This window comes from Corylus avellana, chromosome ca6 (genome assembly GCF_901000735.1).
Source record: "Corylus avellana chromosome ca6, CavTom2PMs-1.0".
NCBI classification, from domain to species: Eukaryota; Viridiplantae; Streptophyta; class Magnoliopsida; order Fagales; family Betulaceae; genus Corylus; species Corylus avellana.
The window spans coordinates 1,332,928-1,353,236 of NC_081546.1; the positions used below are offsets into that span (position 1 = coordinate 1,332,928).

The 20,309-nt window shown below is 37.7% G+C and overlaps 3 protein-coding genes across 4 annotated transcripts in view; all 3 read right to left on the minus strand.

Annotated features, from left to right (window-relative positions):
• Positions 1-1,645: 1,645 nt before the first annotated feature.
• Positions 1,646-2,983, minus strand: LOC132184589 (BRI1 kinase inhibitor 1). Its single transcript, XM_059598277.1, has one exon. It carries the CDS (start codon positions 2,729-2,731, stop codon positions 1,784-1,786), a length of 948 nt encoding a protein of 315 aa, XP_059454260.1. The 5' UTR covers positions 2,732-2,983; the 3' UTR covers positions 1,646-1,783.
• Positions 2,984-5,692: 2,709 nt separating this feature from the next.
• LOC132183890 (probable protein phosphatase 2C 12) lies at positions 5,693-12,589 on the minus strand. The gene is made up of 10 exons (XM_059597358.1): positions 12,401-12,589; positions 11,671-11,972; positions 10,725-10,896; positions 9,973-10,126; positions 9,831-9,894; positions 9,257-9,364; positions 7,243-7,368; positions 6,845-7,080; positions 6,440-6,642; positions 5,693-6,331 (listed from the first exon to the last, which is right to left on the minus strand). The coding sequence occupies exons 2-10, from the start codon at positions 11,866-11,868 to the stop codon at positions 6,306-6,308; spliced, it is 1,287 nt and encodes a 428-aa protein (XP_059453341.1). The 5' UTR covers positions 11,869-11,972; positions 12,401-12,589; the 3' UTR covers positions 5,693-6,305.
• A 3,119-nt stretch (positions 12,590-15,708) lies between these two features.
• LOC132185833 (uncharacterized) overlaps positions 15,709-20,309 on the minus strand; it is a 6,827-nt gene continuing 2,226 nt past the window's right edge. For both annotated transcript variants that reach the window (XM_059599629.1, XM_059599630.1), the window contains exons 5-6: positions 16,816-17,121; positions 15,709-16,005 (exon numbers count right to left, since the gene is read on the minus strand). In XM_059599629.1, the coding sequence (XP_059455612.1) occupies positions 15,865-16,005; positions 16,816-17,121 (447 nt within the window). In that variant the 3' untranslated portion in view covers positions 15,709-15,864. The remainder of the gene's footprint in view (positions 16,006-16,815; positions 17,122-20,309) is intronic.

The following is a 20,309-nucleotide window of genomic DNA, read 5'->3' on the forward strand; positions in this document are numbered from 1 at the left end:
ATATTCCCTTTCTCTTTTTGACTTGCTAAATGCCCGGTTGTCTGCTACTTTCTCTTTCTCTGGTTTGGTGCTGACGGCTGTTCATAACTCAATGACTCTAAAACATTATCTGGAGTTCTCTCACCTCTCATAATTTTGTGGGGGCTTCCTCGAGAGTTGAGAAAAGGGAATGCACACGCACACACGTGCATTTGTATGGTGTATCTTCCCCCTGCACTGCAGTCATGGCTTCAAAAGATAGAAAGAAAGAAAGAAAGAAAGAAAGAAAGCACTTTCATTCATGTGGGTGGGGTTTTGATCGCATCAATGTCATGATTAAAATCAGAGCCATTTTAGCAGTACTCCTCTCCCCATGACTAGTGCATTATTGCAATCATCTGCAATTATTGTACTTGGTACTTTTTAGGAACTCTGTGGCCATCAACTGATGAGACCCGCGCCCCTTGAATGATCATTGAATACCATCTCTCTTTTCAAAGCCCTCCAGACCACTCTTTATAATGATTGGAAATGGCTGCAGCTCTTTTTTATTGCCTTTTTCCATGAGGGGACGCCAACAAAAAACTCCCACCTCAACTTTACTAATCCCAAGTCTTATGTATCTACTTTTGTTTCTTGACTCATGTGAGGATTCATTAAGCATACACACACACACACACATATATATATATATATATATATATATATATAAGGAGAGATTCAAAGCAATTCCCGAGAGCAACTTTTTACTTTTTAGGCTCTATAACAAGAAGATGATGATGAGCCTCCTCAACCCTTTTTAGTAAAATACTTACGACTGTGGACCAAGCATGAAGGGTTTGGTGACAATTAGAGAAATATGAGTATAAGACTATATATATTAATCATAACTCAATTAATTTAATTAAATAAGTTGGATCATGCAATCTTAATTCTTTGATTTCATGTTAGTTCGTATCATGTTCACGGATTATATCAAAAATTATCAACTCTAAATGTCGTGTATCGGGTTCGATGCATGAATATAAAACTAAATATATAGTTTACTAATTAATTTTGTATTAAATTTGTGTCAAATTCACAAGTCATGTAAAACATTGCTCCGTTCAATGATGGGTAGCTTTCTCTCAAAGAATATTACAGATAAATGTATGTGACAGAAAAAAGGATCAACCATGAACAGATGCTGGTCAGACTTAACAAGCTAGGTATATATGCACACTAGTTAATTAGCATTGATCAGCAAACACCTGCAGTGGCCCATAGCAAGACTGTGACTTTTGAACCTTCAAATGGTACCGCTTCAAACTAGGTAGGATATTCTTGAGGGATGTTTGGATTTCAGTCTGCTCTGTATTAAATGCTAAAATGATGTGTGCAGAAAATTAATAAAGATTCATTAAAAAAATAATAATAATAATAATAATAATAATAATAATAAAGATTCATTAAATTGCAGCATTAATGGACAACAAATTCATTGTATATTGTACACAAAGTGGAATGGAATAGTTTAAAGGAATTTCAAGGGAGACTTTCAAGGATCATGAATCGTTTGAGCAGGTTTGATTCCCTTCCTCAAATAGTTTAAGATAATATTAAAGGGTCGACATCAAACCCAAGACTAGCTTGCAAACATTAAAGACAAGAAAGCAGCATGGTAATATTCTAGAATGTAACAATCCTTAATTTGAACTGTTCTTCCTTTTCAAACTCATCTCATATATACTTTTTTTTTATGTACCATTTTTATACAGAGAGAAGAGAAATGTACTGCTATTAATTATAACTGATATCGATCAATCTAATCATAGCATATGATTTTTTCTTCCTTTGCAATTGAATTCTTGCAATGAGCAATTGCTGCTTGAATTGCAGCCTGCAACTCTTCCATTGTGCTGTCACTGGTAGAAGAAGGAAGAGTGGCAGTTGCTACAAGAAGGCCACTATTTGTTGGAGAAGTTCTCATTGAAGCTGGTGCTGAAAACTCTCCTCTTCTTCCTCTCAACCATTGCTTGTTTTTCATTCTTAAATTACCTGAAAACGAATAAGGCTGGCGACGTAATTGGATATTCTCTCCTCTCCTTCTGAAAATAAATAGCGGCCGGACCAGTCTCACGTACCTCTTCAGAACATGACTCACATCGAACCTCAGCTTCCTCTTCTTCTCCTTATCTTCCTTCTCTCTTACTTCACACCCTTTTCGCCATCTTGTCAAGCCAAATAGTGAGAAAGACTTGGACTTGATTCTTCCCTTTGTCTCGGTATTGCTGCTTTGGAGGTCCTCGCTCTTGTTGGTCGTCCTATTGCTGGTGCTGTAGTTGCTGCTATCTTTACTGAGATTTTGGTCATCTAAAAAGTCTCTGGCTGGGAGGGTGAAGCTGTCCAAGGAATTGGTAGAGGAGCGAGGAGATACAGGGAGGTGGGAGAGGAGGTGGAGAGGAAGCAAGTGGCCGTGGAAGAAAATGTCATCTGCAGGAGCCAAATCAACTGCAAATGAAGGTGGAGCATTATTGGTTTTATCAGGGACTGTTGAGGAGGATGAGTGGAGGGAGATTGTGAAAGAGAATTCGTGAGATGGAGAGGAGGATGCTGAAGGTGGCGAGGTAGCACTAGCAGGGGATGTTGGTGACTGTTGCTTTGATATTGCTGCTGCTGTTAGGCCTTCTTTTCCTTCTTTTTTTGACTTCCTATCTTCATGCTGCTTGTCTACTACTTTCTCTCTGATCTTTTGGTGCTGACGGCTGTCCATAACTCAAAGATCTGGAAACAGTATCTGGGTTTCTCTCACTTTTTAGTTTTCACTTCTATGGATATGACCAAACCTCTGGGGAGGGATAAGGGGATCAGGAAGCAGTGGAGAGAGAGAGAGAGAGAGAGAGAGAGAGAGAGTCTTGTCAATCTGCAGCTAGGCTTAGAATGTCTTTTGTGTAAAAAAAATGTATATACATAATTCACTTATCATAATAGTGCATTATTGTTGTTCGTATAGAGAAAGGGTGTGGTGGCTTGGAAAAAGAAAAGAGAGAGGGTGTGGTGGTCATGACACTAAGGAATGAAATGATAAACTCAGCTCTATGTGTTAAAAGTTGGCAGGTCCTTGTCCAATCCAACAGCTATTGGGGTCCGAACTGGAAAATGAGATCACAAACATCCAAGTTTCCCACAAAAGTAGATGGGATTGACAAGTAAAGGAACAATAAAAGCTTTGGAAAATTTGTTTTCTTCCCGTATCCGTCACACCAGGAGTTCTTCTGCATCTTTTATATTGGTTTTGAGATTAGAATTTCAATGAACCTATCCTCATCGATCTAAATATAAATATAAATATAAATTTTCTGATTTCTGAATTTGAATTTTCTGTTTTTTATGTTATCTTTATCTCTTTCGCAATCTTCTTAATTGGTTCATGAGTTGGTTTCTGGATTATCTACTGCTTTTTGAATTTGTGTCATTATCTTCTATAAACAAGGGAGACGTCGTTTTTGGTATGCGTGCTAGAGTTTGAGTAGTTTGCCTGTGAGAAGGGTCCCTAGAGAGGAAATGCACACCCATTTCAAGAGGAATCTTTGAATTCAACCAAGAACTTTATGCTTCTTTCACTGTTATTATGTTCTCTATTTGCACGCAACCATCTTGGGCAAGGTGTTTTTAGTTTTTGTTTACTGTGCAGCAAGCCACGTTTAGTCGGAGAAAGGAGGTTTTAATATATATGGTGGATCTTGAATTTTTTTTTTTTTTCCTCTAATTGGGTTTGTATTTATAGTTGGTATTAGAATACTAATAAAGAGATTAAATTTATTAGTTGATAGAATATAGGGCCAACAATTTTTTATACAGCTCACGAACCCGGCACGACCCAATACAAAATTAGTAGTTTAGGGTTAAGGGGTCAGACCGTTTTAATTATATGGATTGAGTTATAATTAACTTATATAACTTTACGTCGAGACGACTCACATATAAACACAAATTGCTACCCATAAACATACCAAAAGTATTTGGACATCTGGTTGAGTGCCCATGTAGGCAGACAAGATAGATAATTTGAGGCATAACATCTACATAAATACAAATGATTATTGTTGAAGGGAGAAGGTGAACCCCCACCATGAGTTTTATCATAATGGCAGCCCGATTGACCTCAAATGTGACATATATACGCAACCCAATGTTGGGATTCATATGGTTCATCCATCAATCAATTTATGCAGAAGAAGAACAAAGAGAAAACAAAGGAAGAAGAAGATGGTAATGTGACTACCTTAATTCTTACATCAGACGGTTACGAAGATGCTATAGCCGAATAATGGTCGTAGACATACATGAAAAGGAATTTCACTGTTAGGTGGGGGTTGGTAGACCCACACACACGTGTACAAGGTGGTCCATCCAGTATAGAGGAATTTTGTTCGTATAGTAAAGGTCAACATCTCAATCATGGAGGCATTATTTTGCTGGACTGACTCATCTTCACCACTTGACCACTCAAAAATCATTATTATATTTATTATTATTATTAAAATCTTGAAGATAAAGAGTGAAAGTCACAGCGAGTAGCAGCCAGCCATGGCATGAAACAAAGTTTCGCACTCGACCCATATTGGATGTCTCATATCTTTGGTGGAAACCTTTCCCTTTTTCTTCTACCCAAAGTATCTTTATACTTTCTCCAGTGATATCCTCAGTCGTAGGCAGCAGCAACAAAAGCCAAGAAACAATCGTGGTATCAACCAAACTCTCTATCTCATCTCATCTGTATGTGCGCGTGCGCATGTGTATACGCTTAGTAAACATATGTCAATCTATGATGAGCCGTTCAATTTTTGAATGGAACATGAACAGAAGGATTAACTCTGATAATTAGATTACCTCAAATACCATACGTGATACTTTTTGAAACAGGAGTGGCGATTTGATAATGAGAGAAAACATAAGTACTAAAAAAATACTTAACCCCAAATTTAACTAACAGAGCTCCTGTCTCTTTTTAAGGGGCTGATTTGGATGTGAAATTCATAGAAAAGAGTGTCGATTTGTTTATGTGAATCCCAAATCGGATGCTTCCTTCTGTCATAGGCCTCATCAGACCAAGTGAAACATGGAAAGCCTAGAAAGAACTAACAAAGCAAAATTAGCAAGTTCACGTTAATTGGCTCCGACAAGCCTACAGCATAGCAATGTCTACTTGTCTACCTTGCAATTCATAACCCAGTGCTCTACCGCACTACCATTAGACATCGCCCACCATAAACGAGCAAACTTGATATCACAAAAAGTTGTTAAGGGTACTACAAGTTCTTTACAAACTGATGTGATAGTTCACATAAGACTTAGTCACTTATCACGCCAGCCACTAAAATATAGATTCACATGTGACGCTACTCGTTTTCATAAAATGTGAACTATTACGTGAGTTTATAAGAAATTGTAGTAAAAGTTATAGTGACCCAGCCATTTTCCAGCATAAAAGTGAATATAAAACTATAGACAATGAAATAGAGAGAATCAATTTGTGTGCCTTGACAAAGTGAGGTCAATTGAAACTGGCCAAATGATCCAAAGAAGAAAACCAAAGAAACAAGCAATGATAATTACAAATAAAAGGTGGCAGATATCTGCTGTGGGAGGATTGAAGTCATCTATTCACTTTTCAAGAACTAGAAAGGGTACAGCTTAGCAAAGAATTCGAAGAAAAAAAAAAAATCAAAAATCAAAAATCAACGCATATTTTCTATTCCACTGGTTTACCTTCCTACTAGTCAAAGGCAGGATAAACTTTTATGCTACATGAAAACATTCATTCAGCAAGCCGTGTCAAACATTTTTTCCAAATTCGGAATGAACCTATAAGAGGTCTCATGAAACTCCCTATACGATAATATTACACGCAAGGCCGCTTTAATTAAATGTTAGCTCTATGAATTGGCAGAATCGGTATACAGTGGAATGGATCCAGAAAGAAATGAATTACCTTCAATGCTTCGTTATCTATCCACTGGTGAATTTTTCAAAGCCTTCCACAACTCTTTTGAGGAAGCAGGGACAGGCAGAGTTGTAGCATCACTGTGGAAGTCAGAAAACACATCTTCAAAAAGGCAAGCACCTCAAACTGTGATCTTCTGACTTGAAGCAAGGAAACATCAAAAAGAGATCCAAAATGATCCTGAAGTGAAATGCCGAAATGGATCCAAATGCTGAACACCCTCCATGAGAAATTGAAGGGAAATAATATTTTTATGAGGAAGCTCCAACTTCCCATTTATGATCGAATTTGAAACAATTGTTAGTGCTCTCAAAATATGAATATAGTTGAGGAGAGTTGGCTAGTCACTTCCACTACTATGTCTATCTGAAAAAGAATGTAAGGAGATTAATGTTAAGAAGTGTAAGTGCAATAAATGTTTGACGCAATTAAGCGAGAGAGAGAGAGAGAGAGAGAGAGAGAGAGATGCCATACCCCCTGATGGTCTTTTCCCTTCCATGGCTTCTTTTTTCTCTTGGCAACTTAAGCAAAGGAAAGGGCCATCCCATGGACGCAACTTTCCTGGTTTTGATGAACCATAATGTATTGAAATGCCCTCTCCAGGCTTCATCTCTACTTGACATACTGCACACATGAACAATCTAAACATGTTGCAGAGCGGGTACTTCGTATCTAACCTGCAATCCACATAAGCATTTCACTCATCAAGAAGCTATAAATTTACATGATCACTCAGACGGGTGATTTGTGCCACCATAATATACGGTATGACCAAAAGGCAAAAAGGAAAGCAGGCATGACACATTGGTCACATGATGCCTGACTTTGAGATCAAAGTATATGGTTCAGATTAATAAGAATGGTTTTCACAGCACCAACCTCTCTGAAAGCATAGCAGATCCTTCCTCAAACATTTCCTCCACCACATCTGGCTCAATGTATTCTTTGTCAACATAAGAAGACGATTCTGAGGACTTTTTACGAAACATGGACTTAAACACGCCTTTTCCCTGCTTCTTTGGTGGTGGCAAAGGAGCAGCTGGCTTCTCCTGTGGTAAAATATCTATTACAATGCAAGTTGTATCATCACGAAGTCCCTTTGCTTGTAATGATTCCTGAAATGGAACAGAAAACAGTAAGACAACCAATAAAAGTGGCAAGGAGCCATCAAATCTGAAGGGTGTACAGGTCAGGGGTGCAGATATTGTAATTAATCAGAAAAGAAAAAAAATTGTCGAGGAAAAAAAAAACAAGTTTCTGTTCTAGTTGTAGCATACTTTAACAATTTGTGCAGCTGCAGCATCTGCTGGCATCCCACGACAACAATCAAGAGCTGTTTCTGCAGCTAAAGCATCCCAAACACCGTCGCTTGAGATAATAAGCCTACCACCAGCCGTAGATAGCTGCAGATCATGATAATATCAAGAAAAGGTCCTTTTAAAACTGAGGATATAAATAATTTACCAACAGATCACAAGAAAATTAGGTTCAAACAGTAACAAGCAAAAGGAAATCTTTTCAAAGAGGAAAACAGGCAAACACAAATATGTAATGCACCTCAAATTGCAATAAATGGATCCAAACATATGGCTTCAATATCCTGCAATCAGTAAACGCTCCCCCCACAAAAAAAAAAAAAAAAAAGAATACCGAAGAAGGAAAAAGGGAAAAAAGGTGCCTAAACCTGAAAATGCAATTGGGTACCTATGTGGCTCCTAAAAGATGCCTTGACTACACTACCATGGAAGTAGAACAGTAACAAGCAAAAGGAAATTTTTTCTCCCTAAGTTTACATGCGTGCAGATCACTGCAATACGTGGAACGTGATAAAACACGTCACTCAAAACATAAAATGTTGGAACTAAGATAATATACAGCTTATCTATGTTCCTTCATTGGGAATTTGATTGTTGTTCAGTAATCTTCAAATGAAGTTCTGATATTCTCATTCTACCCAAAAGGAAAAAATAAAGGAAGACAAAGAAGGAAATTTCCAGTGGCCAAAATTACTGTATCGAAACAGAAGTGTATAATGTGATTGATTCATATTAAATCGTTGTTCTTTAGGGTAGTACAGAACTGTGGTAACTCCAGTTTCTCCTAAACCTATCTCTACCTGCTCCTGCTCAAGCAAAAAAAGAAGAGAGTTTTCTCTCCATCACAAATTTTGTGTCTGCTCAGACAGATAAAATGACTGTCACGCATAACAAGGTGAATATCTAATCCCATTGTTCTTGGCGAGCTGAGTAACCTATCTCTACCTGCTCCTGCTCAAGCAAAAAAAGAAGAGAGTTTTCTCTCCATCACAAATTTTGTGTCTGCTCAGACAGATAAAATGACTGTCACGCATAACAAGGTGAATATCTAATCCCATTGTTCTTGGCGAGCCGAGTGAGGGAATACTGGTGGATAAACCATCTAGTGTCTAAACCACACTATAAAGCTTTCGAATGCAATTGCATAAAAATTAAAGTACAAGCAGCATTGACAATTAACAAGCAAAAAAGTGGCAGCACGAATCATAGTAATGAACCTCTACAAGCATGTGGAGATAGCAGTACAAATTTCACATTGAATTAAATTTTAACATGTTCTACTGATACAATACGTGCAGACTAATTCAAAGTCTAAATAATAAAAATGCCATTGGTCAGTAACATAGAACCTTTCTACCATTCTGCTCTATGCACCTTGAGAGAAGATCATGTGTATTATTTGAAGGTGAAATGCTAAGGAAAACTCAAGTTTTCAACAGATACTTGGGGTGGTGTGAACAGTACTCAAAAACAGTATATTTTAATTCTTGAGCAGTTTAGAATCTATTTGGCGGATGAGCCTTAGGATTTTTACGAGTAGGATCTAAGAAAAAATACGTGTGCGTGTGCGATATAACGTTGGCTGGCATTTGAAGGAAAATTGCTAGATACCTTATAAGGAAAATTATAAGGTATGCATAGAAACAAGGAAGTTTATAGAAAAAGGTTGCTCACTAGATGTTGTGATAAAAACTTTAAAGAGAAGAACCACTCCATTTGAATGTTTTATTCTAATTCTTGAAGTATCAATTCCAGAAGCAATACTTAAGAGTTACAGGTGACATAACAAATATATTAACCTAATAACTACAGCCATTCTTGAAATTAAATTTTAGAATTGAAAATTATCAAAATTAAAGAAGAGAAAACATAAAAGTTACACCTACAATGGGGCTCAAGCAAATTGTAATGACAAATGGAAATGTAAATGTATAATGTCAAGTTGTGACAAAGATGTGAAGAAAACAACACAAACCTTCACTTGCTTTACATAAGGAACAGGAACAATGTACTCGCCAACATCCATATCACCAATTGACCGTGAAAGACACAAACCACCAGGCCAACACCTCAAAGGACCAATCTACAAAAGAATCATTAGACTAGTTAGATAAGCACCCTTGTTCCATAGAGTTAAATCATATACGGAATTCTTCAAACGTAATAGTTCGAAGATTCCCAAGATTTCAACAGTAGGAGAACCAATCTATCATCATATATGACCAGATTGACATCATTGGCTAAACAGCAATATTTATCACAGAAGTTTATAAAAGATTCTACAATCTAATTTTCTTAAATCTATATATGCATGGTCCTACAATTTATATCATTGTTGGCCTAAATGATCAGGTCTTTTTGGGCAGAATTGCCCATGTTTTCATAGTGATCAAAGTTGACCTTGATTACATCCAAATCTTCAAGTCTGGTATTGAAATCAAGATGATGAAAACAGAGTATCACTAATTACCCAGCTTCATTTATTTAAAACTATATTACTACCTTACTAAGTTCAAGAATTAATGAAAACAAAGTCAAAAAGAAGATACCTCTGCACCACCACCGGTATTAAGCCGGCCCACCTCGCCCCCACTTGTAGTGATACGATCCCTCCTAATAAAATACAGAAAAGTTAGGTCTAAGAGAGGCGATTGTTAAGTGAGTCACTAAATGCTTATATAAATAACTTACTCCTCTTCATTGCATTCAAGTCTGTGATCTGCCGACAAGTAATAAATACAGCCTTCAGCAGATTCAAGTATGCAACGGGAATCACCAACAGATGCAACAGTTATAACCCATCCTTCTATTATCACAAAGGTGACCGTTGTTCCTGATGTTTGTACTGAGGCACCACAATAAATATATCAATATCATGCGATCCAAATTGAAGTACAAAATATATGAAACAAAGATATTGCAGTTAGAGGCATAAAACTACATAACAGAGTGTCCAACACACTGGCCTTTAAACAAAAGGGCAAAAAAATGACAATGGATATTGTTATATACATGCATACATGATGAGGAGTCCAGAAAGGCAAAATTAAACTGAAATGCATCTACCTTTTCAGACAAATTATATGAAAAAGCCATTAGCCGCAAAACCCTACATAGCTAGAACAAGTAAATAACACACAAGTGGAAATACAGAACTCCAGATCTTTTGAAGCAAGGATGGACATTCTAATTGTATGCCTCCATAAAAAGCTCCACAAGCAACAGATCTGGCAATACCTGAACTAGCGAATATGCCAGGAGTGACAAATGTGTTGATTGATATCTCAATAAGCTAAGTTAAAATTATGGAACCCAACTTGATCATATCCAGGTTGAACTCGGATGAACTCTTAATATACTTTTATTAAGATGTAGATAATATGCACACCTATGAATAAAAAACATACAACAAAATTTTACATTTGAATAGAAAGTACCCGTACCTTTCTCTTGAAAATCTTTATCAGTTTTAACAAAGCCAGCAACCAAAGCCCTTGGAAGTGCTGCAACCCATTCATCTCTGTTAAGATCTGAAGGAACAGCACTTAGCACATTATTGAGGAGATTCTCCTTAGAGTATATAGCAGCAGCAGATCCATTGTGTCCATCAAATAGCTGCAAAACATGGTTTAGTAAAGAGCAAACTATAAAAGATGAAGTAGCAACTATGAAGGATATGAATATTACAGTAACGGACATGGAACATGCAGCCACCAGTGCTTCAAGGGTTTTCAAACTTATAATTAAATTTCTTAGTAATAAAAGGCACAAATCAACCATGAATAAGCCATGTCAAACTAGCAGGTGATTACTTTGACATTCCCAAAAGCAAACCTTTAAATACCTAATCTGGATTAAGATATTGATGACCAAGTCAATCTTTTGCTAAAAAGTGAAAACCCTATGTACAGAAAATTATCCCTGTACAGCTAAGAGCCTACTCAAGATGGAACTAACCACCTTGGCTTTACCAAAAAGAATTCCCCATTGTTGAACACTAACATATTCCGATTCCTCTCAGCTATCAACTAGCGTTCAAATAGATCAAATTTAAACATGCACAAAATGGATTTTGGCACGTGAATAAGCATCCACAAAACTACCAGGTCAACATGATAAAACACATTTTTTACAAATCTTACTCATTTCTGTCAGTGCATCAACCTTTAATCCATTCAAACTGCTTAAAACATGGATTGACAACCTATGTAATCTACCCACATCTCGAATGTAGTCAACCACGCTAATTAAGACTCTAAACTGGTAGAAGAACTTACTGACCACAAGCACCAATCAATCAACTATCAAACAAAAGAACTAAAAGATCAAATGCAATCCATCACATTGTAATATCCAAAATCGATATCTTCAAAACACGAAAAACCATACCCCAAATACCGAGTACGTAGAGACCCCATCTCCAACCATCCTTTGACATTCCGTCTTTAGCAATGTAAAATCCTCCCCTTTCTTGCTCTGGCTGGCCTGACCATGCACGATTTCCGGCCTCTCGATCCTCTCGTTCGCCAATTCACGCTTGAGCAGCACCGAGAGCGGCACCGTGTGATGCTCACTCCTGGTCGTCATTGTTCTCTCCGTCAAAAATTCCCAAATTCAGCTTCTTCCCCCAAAGAATGCACGCACTCGAACCCACCAACCTCTAAGCCTTCATGAGTTTATTCACCAAAGCCCTGAAACAACCAACCAAAATTTGTTTTATTTGATAAGTAGTAACAACCCACCAAAATTCTTAAAAATCAAGCACTAATACACACAAACATTCCCCAAATTCCCAACTCGGATCGGCAAATCATCGATTCCGATTCACCAATATTCGAAAGAAACAGCACAACAGAAAATGGAACAAATAAAAAACAATACTATGATCAGAGATTCTACTCATAATCCTAATATACAACAAAACAAACAAATCCATCGTGAACTGATCAGATTACGAAAATCCACGCCAATGTGGATAACAACAAATCCACAAAAAGCCTCACAAACCTAACAATCCACAAATCCTAACCCACACGATCACATAACCGAGAAGAAGAGAAGGAAAATCAGAGCCAACACACCGAAACGTAACGTAACGAGAAATGGATGAGAAATTTACGAAGAGAGAAAGAGAGAGAGAGAGAGTAGAATCAAAGCGACAGTGAAGGCTACGCGCCACGAAGACGACGAGACGCGGCAATGAATTAGAATGGTCGCTGCGATCGAGAAACTCGGATCCCGGCGAGCTCCAAAAATTCCATCGTCGAAGAAAAAAACACGCAGAGCGCAAATGAAGCTGTTTTCTCTCTACTTTATTTGTTCGTTTTTTAATATTTTTTTGGGGAAGGGGCTGACATGGCACGAAACTGCAGCGTTCGGCTTCCCCGAGCCGTTTTCTTTTGGAGACAGCGTGTAGCACCACTGTCTTGAGCTTGCGGGCGCTTTGTGCACCGTTGGATTATCCATTGGCGGGCCCCACGACGTTTGGGAGGATTCGGTTGGACGGATTGGATGGCGCCGTTTAAGATATTCTACGCGGGTTTGATTTTTAATTTTTTATTAAATAAGAGACTGAAACTCGGTCAGATTGACCGAGTCACAGAAACAACCCTTACGTGACGGGAAGACATGAAAATAACGTTAAACGTTTTAGCTGGTTTTTTTGTGTTTTTTTTTGGTTAATGTCAACTGCCCCGTTAGGACGTAACGTTTATGTAGCTATCAAGGAACAATATGTCGTCCTTGTACGTAACGACTTATCGAACATCCTAAAGATGAGGCTAAAATAGTACTTGTGAAATGTTGGAAAAACTCTCGAACTTGTTGCTTCTGCTTTCCTTCAACTCCGGTTTGATTGGAGACAAATCAAAACCCTTTCTCATTTGAAGAATTATTGCATACTCCATATTTAATTTTACTTAGTAACATAAGCAATACTATTAATCTTATAAATTATAATTTAAATCATGAAATAATTCATTTTTATTTCACCTAAAAGGAAAAGAACTCCGTTCCAACCTCGAGGAGGGAAAAATGTTTTTGATTAGGAAATGGGGCCGGTGGAAGTTGACTCGTGGGCCCACTTGTTTTGGGCACTCTTTATTCCTGAGTCTTTTCCAACCACACGTTGACCTCCAGTTGGGAGGCCCCGAAATTCTCGGCGCAAGTTATCTAAGAGAGCAAATTACCAGCATGCCCACATGCAGCAAATGTGCGTGAGCACAAGCTAAGTTAATCAAATCAAGATTCAACGGCTGGCCAATTAAGAACGATCTTTTAGGGTCAAAATCACACTGTGGCGTGTTGTCACCGATATTAGACGCGAGTTTTGGCCTCAACCTCTCTTAATGGGCGCTTATCGGACAAAACACCGCGTGCAAGTATGTTAATTAACAATAAACCAGTCAGGCAAAAATAATTGCTTTTACTAATATGGCTCAGCCACACCGAATTAGGATCTTTTTCAGGAAAATATCTACTTCGTTATATTAAAATATATTTTTGTCATCTAAAAGTTAAAAAGACAAAAATACTCTTCTAATATAAATAATTAAATATTCTCCAATTTATTTAAACGACAAAGGATCATGTTCCAACCACACCACATTACACCCCGATATAATAAATTGAAGTGTTCAAAATACATATTTGAATCAAATTATATATTAAAAATGAGCAATGTTGTTTTTACAATTTTTTATACATATCAGCATGTGATTGGAGTCATATCAGTCACTAGAAAAAAATTAACACCCTACAATTACATGCTAATATGTGTAAGCAAATTGTACTTTTATCTTATCTAGCCATTTGATATTTTGTATGGCAATTTATAGACTGATTGACAGTGTCACATTAGTAAAGTAGGATAAAAGTGTGGTGTATAACATTTATCTAATAAAAAACGCATGTGATTCTATATGCGACAATTCACATGTATTTTATATGCATTTCAATTAATTCCTCCGAGAGTTTTGAAGAAAACTTTGTTCCCCGTTAAACAAGAAACGGATAAATCCTGAGTGTTTGAAGGCAAAGCTGTTGGAACAAGTCAGATGCTTTCTCCAGCTCGCCAGTGAAGTGTTGCAATCAACTTTCTTGTTGTTGCCCATCACAGTTGCCTCCTTCTTGTTTTCTACGATACTCCATTGCATGTCAACATCAGATAAGTCAAGTCTTTTTTTTTTTTCTTAATTCAATAAGACAAGTTATACGGCACTCCCTTCCTTTATTCCTTTCTTATGGGAAATGTTATGTGCTTTTTTAGCCTTTTTTTTTTAAAAAAAAAATTCTTCTCATCGTAAGTGAATATTATTTGCTAAAAACCAAACAAGAAAGAAAAGGGTTACAGAATTTCTTTCATAGAGGCCTTTGTGAAGCTCATTTATGACTTTTGAATACAGATGGCCAGTAGGGCTTCGAGTTCCCCCCATGCTATCAGATCAACTGATCAAGTGTGATCGGCTTGTGGGAATAAACCAGAGTTTTTAGGAACCAAGTAGAGCAACATCCCACCTTGACATATTTAATCCCACGCCCACCACCATACACGCAATCCACACAACATCCAATTAGCTGTCTCCACTACACAGGAATTTTAAAAAACATATATAGAAGAAGTCAAAAGAAATCCCATATTTTCAGCAGAATAAACATTTTCAGATTTGCAATTGACTCTTCTTACCCTAAAAGAGCATGGGAATCTTGCGTCTTTGAATCCATCATAAACACTTGTCATGGTTTCACATAACTTTAGCCTTTCATCATCCCAATTATATAACGTAATGAATGGTTCTTCTTCTAATAGAGGGTCTCAAAACTCTTAATTAGGTCAAACTACATCATTTTCAAATAGTATTTCTATAGACATACATATACATATATAATGACTACTAGGCCCTGCCATGTCGGCATAGTAAGATAAAGGTATAATATTAGTTACTCATATTCTAGAGCATAAGTTAAATATATACCATACCATACTTGACATTAGGACGAACATAAGAAAAAAAATATATCTATAAACTTTTGGAGGAACATAAGAACAGAAGTAAGCCTCTATAATTTTTTTAGCCAGACGTATGTTAATACCACTTGTAAAGAAAGTAATAAAATAAATTCCACTCAAAAAGTTTAGACAGTTGGCTGGAAGGTTTTATGTCGGCATGTTAATCAATCAAGCCAATAAATAGTCTCTTAAAGAACATGGGCGGATGCATTCACATGCTCCTGCGTGGGTCACTGCAACTACATACACACATACAAGAAAATAATTAATGTGAAATTTAACATGTATGAGTACCTTTATAATTTATCCATTCTATGTGGACTATTACTGAGCTTGCTGTTCTCATAAGAACCATTAAAAATGCACATGTGAAAAGGATATAGAAGTACATGTGATATTAATACACACAAGAAACCATGAAATAAAAAGCCCTAAGAGTTGAGTGCAAAGAAAGAGAAATTGATGAGGGATTATTTGCATAGGTAACAGTTGCACATTAGATTGGATAGAAGGAAGAGGAAAGTGACAGTATAACACATTACAATCTCAATAAAAGAAATGTTAGTGTGTTCCCATTAGAATTTTATCAAGCCCAAGTTCTTCAGCCAGTGAAGCATCTCTGCTAGCCCTTCTTTCAAGCTTCTAGGGTTATAATCCAACTCTGCTTTAGCCTTCTCACAGGAATATGCCCACTGATGTCTTAAAACGTCCACAGTCTGCTCCAGGATTGAACAAAAGAGAAAATGTAAGACCGCATTGTAAACTGAACGAACAAAAGTAAGGTCAAGAGACTAATAGGAAGCAGGCCAATGCCCTTTGAGCCAAGTGACAAAGACTCGTATAAGAATGAGTCATGGGTGGTAGGTAGTCCAATTAGATGTGTGTGAGTTGTTTCCCAATCCAAAGAGAGAGACTGATAGGAAGGAAATGTGCCTAAGATGACCATTACATTTTAAATACTAAGCAGTATCAACATCACGTTGCCCAAAAAAAAAAAAAAAAAAATCCATCAACCTTTGAATCAACAAGAACTTGTAAAAAAAAATAAATACATAAAATTAAGGGCTGATTTTCATTGTCACATCATTCCAGTTGTATGGCAATCGTATTGCACTTTACTAAATAGCATTTCTCTAAATTTATACATTATTAGTTAAAGAGTAATGTTTCACTTCACACCCATTTTGTCGCACACACTTCATACAGGTGAAGTGGCACAAACTGAATGTAGAAAGTATTTTTTTTCAAGTACCCATTCATCCTGTGCCACGTCAGCCGGCGTGAAGTGGATATAATAAAATGGGTGTTAAAAATAGATTTATTCTCAGGTAAAAAATTAGCCATTTTCTTTCTTTAGTCCACTAAATAAAATATTGATAATAATTTTCAAAACTCTTAATTATAACTGAGAACTTAATGTTCTGCATTAGATTGTAAGTTTGAATACCACGAAGAATTCTCTTAATGGTCTACTGAGCACTAACACTGTAAGAGTAAAAGGCAATTTCAAAAACCACAGAGCATACCGGGGGGCTGATCAGAGGAAGCTTTCCCGTAATTCGTGAGAAAAGAACCGAGACCCAACCATATGCCTCGATCACCAACATGGGGATGTTAAACATAGGCTTTTGCGTCTCAGTGATGATAGCAGCCATATCAAAAACAAGCCTGAATGATGCATTCTCTCCTGTCAGTAGATATCTTTCACCAGGTCGCCCCTTGTTCATTGCTGCAATATGCCCCTCTACTACGTCGTCAACATGGCTAAAAGAAAATCTATCATTTCCAGACCCTATATAGCCAGGTAACCGCCCATTAAAGCGTTCAACAATCTGAATGAAGAAATACAACAGCATCAAATGGAGATATTAGTAACAAATATATGCACCTTGTTGGTGAAAATCAGGTAGCCAAAGTCGACGGAAATTCCATACTAAAAGATACTGCCATGAAGTTGCAGGTAACGTTCTCTGAGACTTACACCAGGGGTTGGGGAAGATGAACATGAGAATCATATTAAAAAAAAATAAAAAATGAAGAGATAATCACCTTGTTAACATGGTCAACCAAAATTTCCACAATCAAGCACCGCCTAAAGGGAAGTAAAAGAGATCCCACATTTGAAATCTCTCCAAAGGTATATAAAAACCACCTAAACCAACATTATTGGCCTCACTATCTATCTCTGCATAAAGTTCTAGGGTCTAGCTACTAGTTTTGTAACAAACATATAAATATTAGGGAAAAATACTACAGAGATATGTGGGCTAATTCCATAGAAATAGACATTCTATGGATACATGAATAATGAACAAAGGAACCATAGAAATAGACTCCATTCCAGGTACATAAACATGGCATATTCTAGCCAAGTCGACTATGGAACCAGGATCACGTTCGACGCTCAGGCAGATGTTGCATGGTCTGTCTTGAATGCAATGGAATTTAAGGATATTACGATTATGATTGTTGAAATGGGTTGGGCGTACTATGGGGGCACAATGAATTCAGTTAGTTGAGCTAGCGGAGGGGGAATCATCTGCTTAATGACATTCCTTTGGTGAAGGTGCACTCCGATCCTAGTAGCTTGATGGGCTTATAGGTCGTCGGGCCCTCAATGACATGCGATCCTTCCTATTGTTGGAGGTCAGCTTGGCTTTCCAATGGATGGGCTCTCCCAGAGCCCGTCAATATCGAAGCCCAACACTAGGATTTTGGGATGTGAAGGTTGCGGTTTGTGAGAAATCATAGTTTCATGGATTCTTTGCAGACGTTTGGTAATAAAGATTCATGGCATAAGTAGCATGTCATGATACATTGTTTGGTTGAAAGCAGCCGTCTCTTGATTGGATTGGGCTGCAACCAATGCCCTGGCCACAAGCATAGTCAAGATTTGCCAGCAATTGTACATAAAAAAACACCAGCCTTGGGAACACACCAGATTACTATAGTCGGTGGTTTAAGAGATGAGCTTATTGCAGTGGATGTAGTCTACGTAGTCTTTGAAAGACGAACATCATAAGCCATGGTATGGTCAGGCCTGAAAAGCCCAAATGCATTTTCAGAGGCTGGTCCTGGTTTCAAATTCTCGTCATAGAGTGCAAGGATGTATGTACTCACAGATTTCCCAAGCATAAGAGGTGTTCCAACCATTGATCTAAGGTTCGTAATCAAATTACCATTATATACCCTTACATTCTCACCACGAAGGCAGACTTCATTGATGTCCCCATGGTACGCAACCAGTCTCAGCAATCATAATCTCAATATCCTTAAATCCTATTTCATTTAAGGCAGACCGTACAACATCCACCTGAGCATCAAACATATTCATATACTCAATCCCGATTCACAAGTCAACTCGGCTGGAGTTGGGTTGATACAGGACTTGGATGCAATAGGATTTAAGGATGTTGACATTACAATTTGCTGAGATGGATTGAGCGTACCATGGGGACAACAATGTTGAGAATGCAAAGGCCTATAATGGGAATTTGATTGCACACCTTAGATCAATGGTGGGGAAAACTCTAATGCCTTGAAAATCGGAGGATGCATACATCTTTGCACTTTATGAAGAGAATTTGAAACTTGGACCAGCCTCTGAACATGCATTTGGGCTTTTCAAAACTCACATTACCATGAATTATGATGCTTGTCTTTCAAAGACTAGTTAGACTCCATCTACTCCGGTTAACCCATCTCATAAATCTTCAACTGCAAAAAGCTGGTGTGTTCCTAAGGCTGGTGTTTCTGATGCTCAAATGCTAACAAATCTTGACTATGCACGTGGCCAAGGCATTAATTGCAGCCCAATCCAACCAGGAGATAGTTGTGTTTCAACTAAACACTATATCATCACATGTTGCCTATGCCATAAAAATCTATTACCAAACGTCTGCAAATAATACATGAAAATGTGATTTCTCACAAACTGCAACCCTCGCATCCCAAAATCCAGGTGTAGGGCTTGGATATTGACGGGCCCAAGGAGAGCCCATCCATCGGAAAACCCAGTTGACATCCAACAGTAAGAAGGATTGCATGTCATTGAGGGCCTGACAACCTATAAGCCCATCCAGCTACTAGGATCTACGTACACCTTCACCAAAGGAATACTATCAAGCAAACGATTCCCCCTCCGCTAACTCAACCAACCGAACACCTACACCATGTTGGCCTTCCTAACAGATTGAGAGAGGGAATCTCCTAGTCAAGTAACAAATTATTGGCAGGAATCCCTCAAATCTTTAGAGGTTGTCGGCCTATATAAAGAGTCTAGGTCAACCTTATATGTATGCAATCTGACCTTTAGCTAAACTCTGTTAAATACCTATTTGCCATACACTTATTGACTTGGGCATTGGATTGGCCTCATCGTATCCCACCGACGAGCCGTTCTAACCCTTTCTTCCTCTTGCAAAACGTCTCCCTCAAAGGAGTCTTAAGGTCACACTAGGTCCTTGCACCAACAAGAATCATATTAAAATATATAAAGAGATTCACCTTGTTAACATGGTCAACCAAATTTTCATAATAAAACACTGCATAAAGGGGAAAAAAATAGCCCACATTTGAAATCTCCCAAACTACATAAAAACCACCTAAACCAACATTATTGGCCTCACTATCCGTCCCGGAATAAGTTCTAGAGTCTTGCTACTAGTTTTGTAACAAACATGGTTAATAATAGGAGAAAATACTATAGAGGTCTATGGGGTTTAACATTTTAACAAATCACTCCATAAGATTTAAAAGTTATCAAATCTCTGTGTAAGGTATGCTCCATTATCAAATCGCTCCTTTTGTGCATTTTTCGTTAGGTTTTATAATGGAAATTATGATGAGTGGACACAAGACCACGTTAGCCCCCAATAAATAGTTTCATATTAGCTTGACACATAGGTGGGTGGCCAATTCACTAGGCCCCCACCAATAGAGGGGAGGGTAGGTGGCCACCCATCAACCCACGATGTCCTATCACTCCCATTGGTGGCATGTGTGGGTAGGACCCACTCAC

Excerpts from the sequence above, each read along its gene's own strand:
- LOC132184589 (XM_059598277.1), bottom strand. The coding sequence starts at position 2,731 with ATGGACAGCCGTCAGCACCAAAAGATCAGAGAGAAAGTAGTAGACAAG.
- LOC132183890 (XM_059597358.1), bottom strand. The coding sequence starts at position 11,868 with ATGACGACCAGGAGTGAGCATCACACGGTGCCGCTCTCGGTGCTGCTC. Across the intron at positions 10,897-11,670 it reads CTACGTACTCGGTATTTGGG|CTATTTGATGGACACAATGG; the intron begins GTATGGTTTTTC and ends CATGTTTTGCAG. Across the intron at positions 7,369-9,256 it reads CTTATGTAAAGCAAGTGAAG|CTATCTACGGCTGGTGGTAG; the intron begins GTTTGTGTTGTT and ends CATGATCTGCAG.